Here is a 12,434-nt window from a genome sequence, read left to right as displayed (position 1 = left end):
TCTCCAATACATTTACAGTATTTATTATTTTTCATTTCAGATAGAAGGATCAAATAAAACACATGATTGTGTTCAGAGAGCTTTTTTATATTTTACTGAGTGCATGGAATTATGTCATTCCCATATATTTGCACATATGTGAAAAACATAACTATGAAGTGGCGCCAAGACATCTGTTGGAGAGACATTATCATTTGTTTGCTATTTCAGCAAGGGTGCTTTATGAATACCAACAAACAACGACAACCTCCTTATTCCTGCTTTTATATATGATGAGTGGGTCATGTTGGTGTGGCGTGGGTGTTTCTTTGGAAGGAGGCCTTCTACTTAGATGCGCTTTACACTGATATAATTAAAGAAAAAACAAGGGATACAATAAACGCGGTGCTACAAGATTTTACAAGCGTGTTCAAGCAATGATTAAAACCTAACAGTGACATCTTGCTGTGATTACACCTACGGAAAACTGACGCTGGGTTTGCTGATGAATAGGGTAGTAAAACAGGAATTAGGCCTACACATCCCACGAGTGTTCCCTGAATAATTTGTCTGGATGTGATAATGCCGCGGATTAGATAACATGTTGTACTGCTAACTGTTAACTTACTTGGTTAAAATAGGACATTATTTTACAATATCTGCTAATTAACTCTAATTATCAGCTGAGACAATGTATAAGTAAGAAAACTAGAACTTAAGTGCTTTGTTGTGTTTTTGTGTCTCTCCATTCCAATAATAGAATAGAATAGAATTCAACTTTATTGTCACAGCACATGTCACAGGTACAAGGCAACGAAATGCAGGTTGCATCCATCCAGAAGTGCTTTAGCCATGATATAGATATATTACAAATATATACTAGCAACATGTATAAGCCAGTGTATTCATACATTAACAGCTTGCACAGTGGAGTTTGCTCTCCACTGTGATGTATTAGATCAAATACTGCTAAAAGGAAAAAGCCATTGGGTAAGTACAGAATCAAGACAGCATCATAGTGAGTTCAAAAAAAAGAGAGTAATTATGCAAAAGCTTGTGATGATTCACTGTAGAATATAATTCTCAACCAAAGTGATGTATATTCATACCGGGATGCACATTTGACCCACTTTTCAGTGGTGTCTGCATGTTTCGCCCTTTACACTCTTTTTACTCTTGAGGTTTAAGCTGGGTTTTGATTTCACTCATAGAGAGCTTACACACTAGCTTAGCTTCATCTTTGGATAAAATCCATGTTGCCTGGCCATGGTAGAGGACCCATGGCAATGTGAGAGAGACGGAGAGTCAGAGAAGACTGAGAAGGGATTCTTTTGACAGATGGTCCCACTTGGTAGTCATGTCTGTGGGCACTAATGCAAACAATGGCTCCCAAATACATTTTAGCATATTTTCATCAATAAGGCTAGTGAGCCGAGTCCGCAGTTTCAAATGATTCTGCCCCTCTTGTCTTCCATACACTCCAAGATTTTACATGCTCTGCTCCTTTTTTCCCCTGCATTTTCCCACTGCCTTCAGCCATCTCCATCACCCTGCTTTCACCCTCACTGTCACACTTGCTCACTATTTCACTCTACTTCATCCCTATATTCACCAAGACTTCCAGTCCAATTCCACCCACAACCAAACCCCATCGCTCTCCTCCCTCTGTCTGCAATGAGTGTGACGTCAGAGATAGCCGCACACCATTTCTGTGGACGACTTCTGTTTAGGCTCTAATAGGATTTACTCTGAGGCTGATTTTCTGCTCTTTGTCTTCTGTCCTGGAATGAAGTCTTCTTGCAGCCAATGGTGCAGGTGGTGGGTAGTAAATTATACACACTTCCCTCAGAGCTAGTCAGCATCACAAGTGAGTGAAAGGGGTAGCTGAAAGCTCCCATCACCAAACTGCTTTCATGACCAACACTGCCTCTCACAAAACCACAAAATCACTTTCCAAACACATCCGCAAACCTGCATCTAAAAACCCAACACAAACTCTCAAATATTACAGCATATTACCACACATATATTCATACCAGCATGCACAAACAAACAAATCCTCTACCGGCATTTATACACCCACTCTTCCTCCCCCACCACCTCATCTCTGCCATCTCAGCACACTTTAGGCAGCTCAATAATATCGAAGCATAACGGTGTGTGTACAAAAGAGAAATGATGTTAGTAACATGTGGGACTCCGATGTATTACAACGGACGGAGGCCAAAGGCCTCATCAACATCAGTCTGATTGAACAGGACATCTCCTCTGGGCCACCCCCTCCCCCCATTTCTCTGTGTATGAGTCTCATTCGGTCTCTCTTGCTCTAACAGGTAGAGCAGTATTGATGGCCAATCCCCAGCGGTGGTTGGGGGCTGTTTGGGGTCGTAGCAAAGCACTAACATCTGTCACAGTGTTCTCTACAGCTCGTTATAAATCTGTCATGCCAAAGAAGGCAGGGACATGAATAAGACACGGGACTGAGAAACCGGTGGTGGGGAAAACATATGTTGCATGTTCATGAGCAAGTTATTACAGGCAGCTTGTTGGGTTATGCGTGGCATGTGCTCAGTTGTGTTCTGATAGATGCAGATTTTAACCAGCCCTCATAGATCAGATGCTCTTGTCATATTGGAAAAATCAATGCAGGTGTTAAATGTCTTTTAAACAACAATCACAGGAACCAGCAGGGTAAATTTCGCCTGTCACTGCCTGACAGGGCAAAATGACCAAAATAATATCCTCTGATGCCAAATTTAGTACACATGCTAGATCACCGGAGGAATAATCTGTCAAACGTCTATCAAGATTTGTATGTACTTTGTGCAGTTAAAAAATGAATCCTTTTTTTAAGTGGGCATTTCCTTCATACGGCCTTCAGGTACAAACAGCCATCATACGACCCAAGCCATCAGTCAGGCTTTTACACAATGAACCCCCCAGAACATCCTCAGTCAAACATGCCAGTATGAAAAGCGATGAGAATACTTTGAAGTCTGCCCTCAGCTGTCTGCCAGTGTGGCAACATAGAGAGTGTGATGAATACACAAATGAACAAAGGCCCAACATGAATGCATGCCACTCTCTCTAATTAGAGCAATATTGTAGTTCTGACACAGACTAAACTTCACAATTTCCCTAAAAGCCAACAATAAAAATCGGCAATGCAATGCTCCCACTCTCTTTCTCAGTGTATTTACTTGTAAGAGTTTGTAAAAAAAAAAAACTTGTTTCCACACTTTCCAACCCTGTTTACCCAAATTAAAAGATTACTAAAATCCCTGGTCATGGTGACATTTAGCAGTGCTACAGATGATTTCTTTGAATACAGATCAGATGTGGCATTTGAGCGTACTGACGCTTTTCCTGAAGTTAATCAGCAGACCAAGTCTTTTGACACCAAAGTCAAAACCACTTTTAAAGTCTTTAGAGTATTTTTTTTATATAATTGGATACTTATAAATGTCTCTGAGCTACTTTCAAGAAGCGTCAGTGTACTAGCAAATGAGACATCTGTTGCAAATGTTGAGGCTACGTGACACAGAAGTAACCTACCACAAGAGAGCAGTTCTGACCAGCTGTTCCTGTACAGCACAGAGGACAAAACCTGCAGGCCTACTAAGCAGACTCAGTATTTAACAGTCTTGACCTCTCTGTGTCCCTTTCCTTCTGTACTCTGCTCTCTCGCTTCCTTTCTCTCTTCAGACAATGCTGACTTTGGCTATTCTAAAGAAAATGTTCAGGAATGCATGTTCTTTAGTTTGCCTTTCAGCCGACAGGCCCCAAAGAGCGTTCCCTATGGCACCAATGCTGTTGTGAATGGCTTACGTGTAAAAGTGTAGGTGTGTTAAAATACAGAAATGCACTGTCCGTTACATAACAGTTATAGCTGTAATATTACTAAAGTGTGACCTGTGCAACAAAGGAAGGAATATTTTACCTTTGAAATCTCTCAGAAGAGGTCAAATGAATTGCAATGAGGCAAGCTGAGCGAGGAATATCTGTGAAAGAGCTGGATTGTGAAGCAAGGAGCAAGCAGACCATATTATAAATATTACAGCACTGAACACACTTCTCCATAAATAAAAAACTTTCCACTTTCATAGGCACATTTGTTATAGAAATCAACACATCTGAGCCCTATTTGCATCTTCTTTAATGATCAGTCCTCAGTTCTAAAAATTGTGTAGGATCTTATCAGCCTTCGCTGAGCGATCAGAAGCTCAAATCACACAGGATGCCAGCTAAATGTTATGATACATTTCACAGATAAATAATGTGCAAGCAGGGAAATGATCACATCAATAAACTCTGTAATATAGCACTGCAGGACTGTGAGGAGGAAGCAGGAAGTACAGTGGGGCAAAAAAGTATTTAGTCAGCCACCGCTTGTGCAAGTTCCCCCACTTAAAATGATGACAGAGGTCAGTAATTTGCACCAGAGGTACACTTCAACTGTGAGAGACAGAATGTGAAAAAAAAATCCATGAATCCACATGGTAGGATTTGTAAAGAATTTATTCGTAAATTAGGGTGGAAAATAAGTATTTGGTCACCTCAAACAAGGAAAATCTCTGGCTCTCACAGACCTGTAACGTCTTCTGTAAGAAGCTTTTCTGTCCCCCACTCGTTACCTGTATGAATGGCACCTATTTGAACTCATCATTTGTATAAAAGACACCTGTCCACAGCCTCAAACAGTCAGACTCCAAACTCCGCCATGGCCAAGACCAAAGAGCTTTCGAAGGACACCAGGAAAAGTATTGTAGACCTGCACCAGACTGGGAAGAGTGAATCTACAATAGGCAAGCAGCTTGGTGTGAAAAAATCAACTGTGGGAGCAATCATCAGAAAATGGAAGACATACAAGACCACTGATAATCTCCCTCGATCTGGGGCTCCACGCAAGATCTCATCCCGTGGGGTCAAAATGATCATGAGAACGGTGAGCAAAGATCCCAGAACCACACGGGGGGACCTGGTGAATGACCTGCAGAGAGCTGGGACCAAAGTAACAAAGGTCACCATCAGTAACACACTACAACGGCAGGGAATCAAATCCCGCAGTGCCAGACGTGTTCCGCTGCTGAAGCCAGTGCATGTCCAGGCCCGTCTGAAGTTTGCCAGAGAGCACATGGATGATACAGCAGAGGATTGGGAGAATGTCATGTGGTCAGATGAAACCAAAGTAGAACTTTTTGGTATCAACTCAACTCGTCGTGTTTGGAGGAAGAAGAATACTGAGTTGCATCCCAAGAACACCATACCTACTGTGAAGCATGGGGGTGGAAACATCATGCTATGGGGCTGTTTTTCTGCCAAGGGGACAGGACGACTGATCCGTGTTAAGGACAGAATGAATGGGGCCATGTATCGTAAGATTTTGAGCCAAAACCTCCTTCCATCAGTGAGAACTTTGAAGATGAAACGAGGCTGGGTCTTCCAACATGACAATGATCCAAAACACACCGCCCGGGCAACAAAGGAGTGGCTCCGTAAGAAGCATTTGAAAGTCCTGGAGTGGCCTAGCCAGTCTCCAGACCTCAACCCCATAAAAAATCTGTGGCGGGAGTTGAAAGTCCGTGTTGCTCGGCGACAGCCCCAAAACATCACTGCTCTCGAGAAGATCTGCATGGAGGAATGGGCCAAAATACCAGCTACTGTGTGTGCAAACCTGGTAAAGACCTATAGTAAACGTTTGACCTCTGTTATTGCCAACAAAGGTTATGTTACAAAGTATTGAGTTGTATTTTTGTTATTGACCAAATACTTATTTTCCACCCTGATTTACGAATAAATTCTTTACAAATCCTACCATGTGGATTCATGGATTTTTTTTTCACATTCTGTCTCTCACAGTTGAAGTGTACCTCTGGTGCAAATTACTGACCTCTGTCATCATTTTAGGTGGGGGAACTTGCACAATCGGTGGCTGACTAAATACTTTTTTGCCCCACTGTACATATGACCATTTTTAGAAGTGTTTTTGAGGCCCTATATATGGTGGATGGATTAAAAAAATCAAAAAGTGACAATCAAATAAAAAGGAAACATTAGATAAGCCCCTTCTGGTGATGGCATCCTCTCCCAGTGACAAACTGAATTCTGGTAAGTCTGTGTATTCAATATATACAACCTTATATGTGGAAAAGATCTGCTATGACTTCATTGCCGCATTACTTTAAGTGGCAGAATGTGGATTTTCTTTTTTGGGAACAATTTATTTTCAAATGAATATTTCATGCTAATGTACAATTTTTCCAAGTATCACCCAACAACCGCAGAAGCAGCTCTGCAGATGCTGATTAATCCTACCTGGCCTACATGGATGCTTTACATTTTGAAGGGAATAAATAACATGTATACACCTCTGTCACAACATTAATTAGTTTATTAAGTCACCTGCCGGCTTTTTACAGCCCACTGAAGTGCTTATGATAGATTAAAGTTACTGTTGGATAATTAACAGGGGCTGGTATAATGGCCTGATCATCGTCCCTCTGTGTAAAAAGACATAAAAGCACAAACAAATCTGTTACCAAGATTTATGTAGCCTTTTTAAATTTACAGGGACAATAATAGCGAAAGGGCAGCATTACATCATGTTTACACAGCGAGTAATGAGTTGTCATAAATAGACACTCGCAGGGAAGATATTGAATTATCAATGGCAACACTGAGGACCCATTATTTCAACTTTTGTCATTATGGACTGAGGAAAGGACAAAGAGAAAAAAAAAACTTCTTTGAACTCTATTGGCTTACAGGAACATAAAGGACAAAGAATTAAATCCTCCTTGACGTTACCTTGGCAGGTGTTAGATGAAAATGGAGGGTCACTAGTGGTGTGGTGTGTGAAGAGGACTCAGCGGGACAGAACACTCAACAAATTACTGAGGAGGGAACTATTTTCCTTAACTGTGTCCCATATCCTTTAAACTCTAATGGAAATCTCTGCTGGGGACTTCACAAAATAGTGAAACAGCTCAAAAAAAGTGATTTTGGCATTCAATACTATTTGAATGCCTGCTATGCAAAAACTGAAATGTATGTTTAGCTAATTAGTTTTGAAAAGTTTCAGTAGTCCCACACTGTTGTCCTGTTGGCATGCTTGCTAATCATATAATGCCGCAATAGTTACATTTGTTCCAGAACATGAAACTAGAGCCTAAAGGATAAAGCTTTGCACACTCTATCATGAACCTTTCTTCAATGGCCACCAGCAGGTTAACATCTTTGAGTTTGTTGTCAAAATATTGTTTGCATGCTAGCATGCTTATCTCAAATTACCACAATGCCCAAGTTCAGCCTCTCAGGGCTGTAACATGGCTGTAGAATCTTAATGCAACTTTGCTGTATTTTGACCACACACCTGCAGCAAAGTTGTGTTATGATGCATGGCATTCTCGTTTCATGAGATGTTTACATTATTTGCATATCGTCTAAATGCTCACCCAGTAACTATGGGGCTAAAAAAAAAGGAAAGAACTCCGCCTTACAGGCAGAGCTTTTCTTGAAATATGCATAGGTTCTTATTTGCAGAGGCAAGTTTGCTGTCCCCTTGCTTTAACTTCCCCTGAATAAAAAGTAAGACAGAAAAAGATATAAAAGCTTTGTTTCCCATGTAAACTTATATGTTCAGAGGATGAGCTTCTATTTTTAAATTACAAGGGGAAATCTGGGTTGCAAATTTTAAGATGTGTGAAAAATCATATTTCTTTTCTCCTAACATTTGTCATGGAATTATTTACTTGTAATAATTCCATAACAAATGTGAGGAGAAATTCTGTACACATAAGAAATTCAGCATTGTAATATTTTGTACTATAAACCATGTCCTGCTTTACTATGCATTCTCTAGCCACTGTGACAAATTCACCTCAGCATGACTTATTCTCTCACAATTTAGGAAGAGAATTTTATATAATTATAATCTTAAGTGTCTATTTAACACAAAGCTGATGGCAGATAAGCCCTACAGGTCTCATGGCGAGCACTGATGCTTGTGAGCTTCCACTCTCGGTGTAGAAATCACCCTGTTCATTCATTTCAGTTGTTCCAGCCTATAAATAGGACAGTATCTGCCAGTTGTGTGGTCAGGCAGTATATCCAGCCAGCCTTGAGCTGTCATCTTTAAACGATAAAAGCGTGGGAGGACCGAATAGTTGAGTGTTTCTGTTTGCATGGCGTTTGTGTGACTTCCTCATTAATATATGTTCTAGCAGAGCAAGGACAAAGATAGCCAAATAAGGGCAAACGAGACACCAGAACTACTTGTCTCAAGATGGCAAATTTTCCTCATCACCTCACTGAAATCGTTTGCTCTTCTTTAGCCCTCTCATGTTTATTCAGGTCTTGATCATGATTCTTTCTCCCCTCCCCTCCCCTCCCCCCCTCCCACACACACACACACACACATACACACAGTCGTTTTTTTTGCTCTTCGTCCCTCTCACTCTTTATACCCACCTCTGCTCTCCTCGCTCTACACCATGCTATGGCAAGGTCCTGACTGCCACTCACAGCAGGATGGCAGCGAACAAAAGAGCAAAGCAAAAGGTTAACTTATCCCAGTTGTCACTCAGTGTTCACCAGCCTACTTTGTGTATAGTGCAAGAATCTGAGGCCGCACATTGATCCTCATGTCATCGACTGCACATTATTCCCAACTCTCTGCAGAAACTGAATGCCGTCTAATCAACCACTTAAATATTTAATTAGCGGGCGCCTGCCCATAAACAATAATTAAGCGTGCTAAATGATACCCAATCAAGGGTAAAGAAAGGCAGTTTATTCAGAAGTGATAAACTGAATCATTTTCAATAAGAAATAAAAAGCTTTTCAGTGAAGAAAAATGATTATCAAGAACTTTGTGTGTCTATAAGCGTTTATGTAGACATTGTGTTGTGTTAAAATACTGTGAAGGTCATTGTCAAAAGAAAGCATTGTTAAGGTAATTGGTATGAGTTAAGCATGAACAAGTTTAGGTGTAAAGTTCCATCTTTGACTAACTACACTAATTAGACTGAAGTACAAGTGGTGAATGACTTGCTAGCCAGTCAGTTTAATTACTACATTTTTGCATCTCAAGCAACAACGACTGATAAATTAGCCAAGTGTCATATGTCTGTAACACATTTTTCATCTTATCTCCGCAGCAGCAGCTGGATAATGACAGTATACTTCTGGTATATGTAAAGAACTCAAATGACAGACTGCTTGAGTTAAGACTCATCTGGATTAAAGTTTGCTTTTGGAAATATAAAGTAGACTACTAGATATCTGTGACATTGTTAAGAGCCTCAGCTAAATGACACGGGATAATTATAGCAAAAGGCGAGACATAATATAATTTTTTTGCCTGTCAGGGGCACTATGAATAGCAATGAGTCATCAAGGCCTTTGTGCAACTGGGGACAAAAGTAGGATCTAGTAACTAAGTGCAGGGGACATAAACAGCTTTTGAAGATCCCCAGGAACCTATTAAAGTCTTAATGATTCATTTCAGCAGAAGAATGTTTAATCGCCTTTTGCAGTCTGTTCAGCATCTGAGTGAGATAACCTTGGCTGAAATTATTTCATTATTAATTTGGTGTCTGATGTGTGGACGTGTGTCCATTCTAGGCACCTATAGTATGGGAAAGCCAACAGAAGTAGACAAAACTGTATTGTTTAACATTCAAAGAGGCTTGCAAACCCAGAAATATTACTCTCTTGTCATTACATAACTCCTGGATTGGTAGGGAAACTTCATTTGATCGTCTTCACATGATTTTTATACACATATAACATCTTGTCCTGTTGTGCTCTTAACTCAATGCTTCCACCTAGCTTTTCAACCACAGAAGACACCTTGCTTTGGTACAGTGGCAAGAGAGCTTTGCAGGTGGCGACGCACACACAAACACACATACACGCCTACGCGCACGCACACACAGCTATTTCCCTCGCTCACAGAAGCACATGAATCATCATCATTGCCCGCTCTACTAGCCATCGCGTCAATGTGTGAATGAACAACATTCTCTTGGGGCTCCAGCAGATCAGGACAGTCAAGATTACCACGCAGCAAGCACCGGACTTCTTGCTTGATCATAGCTACTGAGCAGAGAAGATGACCCCCTTCCTGACGTCCCACATGCTGCCCCAAGTTATCAGATTTAAAATAAAAAATAAAAGCAGCGGCAATTTATTCCAAGGGCGGGAGGGGGGTGGTCGAGGAACGCTTACCTTCCTGCACTGCCTGGAAAGGGTTGTTAGGCTGGATAAGTTTCACAGAGTGGGTGATTTTCTCGCTCTGCAGAATGTCATCGCTCAGACTCAGGTCTGAGATGGCAAGTTGGAAAATTTGGTCATCTCTTACAGCGTTTTCTTCGAATATGGCACCTGTTGAGTAAAACAGTAAATTACTTGGAAGAGTAAGAAGGGGGGAAGGGGGGGCACGCAGTAGTTATGTGTGCGCAAGTTAGATGTGGGAAGATAATGATGAACGAATTTTATTTTTGCTGTGGACCCAATGCGGACAACATAGCTTTTATTGCCCACAGTCTGCCAAAGTGATGGACTGAACAGTGCTGTTTTTCTTTTTATATATCTTTACATTAAACGTATTTTTTTCTGAAGCTAAGCGTCTTCGCTGGTGAGATTTCAGCACCACGGAGAGCGACGTGGTCTCATCAGAGACCACTGTAAAATCGGAAACACGCACTGCACTAGCTTTAGTCAAACTTGGAAAGTTAATATCCATCATGCCTAACAGATCCACGGCACCCTACCCACAGTAGGCCTTGTGTGGGAGGAATACTGAAGCTTAACTGCCCCCCCCTCCACTGTTTAGCAGAATGGCATCAGCTGCTATTGGGAGAGCACATACATCACGGAAAGGGGTTTCAGGGAAACGAGAAGAATAATTGGGGTACACTAACATTATGCGGACTATCAGCCAATATTATCTGGATGGAGTCCCACTGCTGTATTAAACCAGTGACTGAGCACCTGCTGCTGCTTGCCAGACTGTTGCAGTAAACAGTGAGCAGCAGCAGCAGCAGCGGTGGTGGCGGCGTAGCACCGAGACGAGATTTGCTCACAGTGACACTGACGTTTTTATCTGAGATTACAGCGCTTCTCATTGATGAAAAGGGGGGCAAAATGAAGGTAATGACCGAGTCCGTGTTGATACGGAGGTTGCAGATTTGTTTCAAAAGTGTCAAATCAAACCTAATGCGATGTTTAAGGGCACACACCAGATCGTTTGGATGCCGTGGTGAGTTTCAAGCATCTCCACATCTCTGCAGCTCTGGTTTGAAGTTGGAGTACAAAGAGGCACTATGTGTGTTGCATCTATAAAACGAAACTCCGCTGACATTCCCTCTATCTTTGTTTTTGACATTGCAGTCACGTTCCGGGGAAAGTTGAGGCTTGTCGGGTACACACAAGAGGTAGCTTGGTCTAAAAAAAGCCTCAGCGGTTTGTCTATTGCACATTAGTGTTTTTATCATTATTATTTCACAGTTTCACTGAAACAGGCCTTTCTGCTTACTGTAAATCGTTTTTTCTTTTTGGTTTTTGGGTTTTTTTGGGGGGTTTTTTGTACAGGACTGCGGTTCAAAGGCAGGCAGTGGTGTGGTTAAGATGTGAAGACAACATGAATGCAGCAATCTGTCGTCGAAAAGTGACAGAAATGTCTGTGCTAAATAGAATAAATACCAATAAATAATATGAACAAAACAGTTGAAGCAATGAGGGTCGGGTGATTGGTCATTTACAAAACACCAACTTTTCAACTCGCCGGAGAGTCAAAGTGTTTCTTAAACGCAGGATGAAGCTGAATACACTCTATTTATCCCGCCCTCTCACCAACATCTTGTGATCTGGGCAGTATAAGCTGGCTGACCTTTATTCCCGCACCCCTTTACACTTGACCAACCCAAACATGTTTTGTTTTTTCTTTTGTTTTTTGCCGGACGCTTACCGATATGTATGATTGAGTCCGCTTTGGCCGAATTGCATTGCAATATCCACAGGGGAAGGCAGATCAGCAGCAACTCCATCTCGGGATTTTAGTGAGGCGGCTCATCCAAGCTCTGCTCGGCTGTCCTGTACTGTCCAAATGGAGCACCCAAAAGAAAAAAGAAAGAAAGATGATCAAAACCCAGAGCCAAACAGAACCGCGATCCTCCTCCTGATAGACCAGACCCGCGTAGACCCTACAGAAATGACCACAGTTTTCTCTCTGTCTCTCTCGCTCTCTCTCTCTCTCTCTCTCTCTCTCTCTCTCTCTCTCTCTTCCTCTCTTGCTCTTTTTTAAACCAACAAAAACAAGCCGACCGCAGGAAGGTGGGCTCAAAAAGACCAGGGCGAACCGACGGGGACTCGAGGTAAGCCTAAAAAGACAGGTAGCCCTGTGAGAGAGACCGGCGTTCTCACTCTCGCCTCTCTCCCTGCGCTCCGGCGTC

The 12,434-nt window shown here is 41.8% G+C and overlaps 1 protein-coding gene across 3 annotated transcripts in view; it reads right to left on the bottom strand.

Moving 5' to 3' along the window:
- grid1a (glutamate receptor, ionotropic, delta 1a) overlaps nt 1-12,029 on the bottom strand; it is a 305,904-nt gene extending 293,875 nt beyond the window's left edge. For all 3 annotated transcript variants that reach the window (XM_085369740.1, XM_085369742.1, XM_085369739.1), the window contains exons 1-2: nt 11,951-12,029; nt 10,210-10,365 (exon numbers count right to left, since the gene is read on the bottom strand). In XM_085369740.1, the coding sequence (XP_085225866.1) occupies nt 10,210-10,365; nt 11,951-12,029 (235 nt within the window). The remainder of the gene's footprint in view (nt 1-10,209; nt 10,366-11,950) is intronic.
- Between the last annotated feature and the right edge of the window lie 405 nt (nt 12,030-12,434).

This window comes from Diplotaxodon limnothrissa, linkage group LG13, assembly GCF_057381915.1.
Source record: "Diplotaxodon limnothrissa isolate DT_005_m linkage group LG13, D_limnothrissa_male_GT1.1, whole genome shotgun sequence".
Lineage (NCBI taxonomy): Eukaryota > Metazoa > Chordata > Actinopteri > Cichliformes > Cichlidae > Diplotaxodon > Diplotaxodon limnothrissa.
Note: the sequence above shows the minus strand (reverse complement) of the source record. Positions and strands in the feature narration are given on the sequence as shown.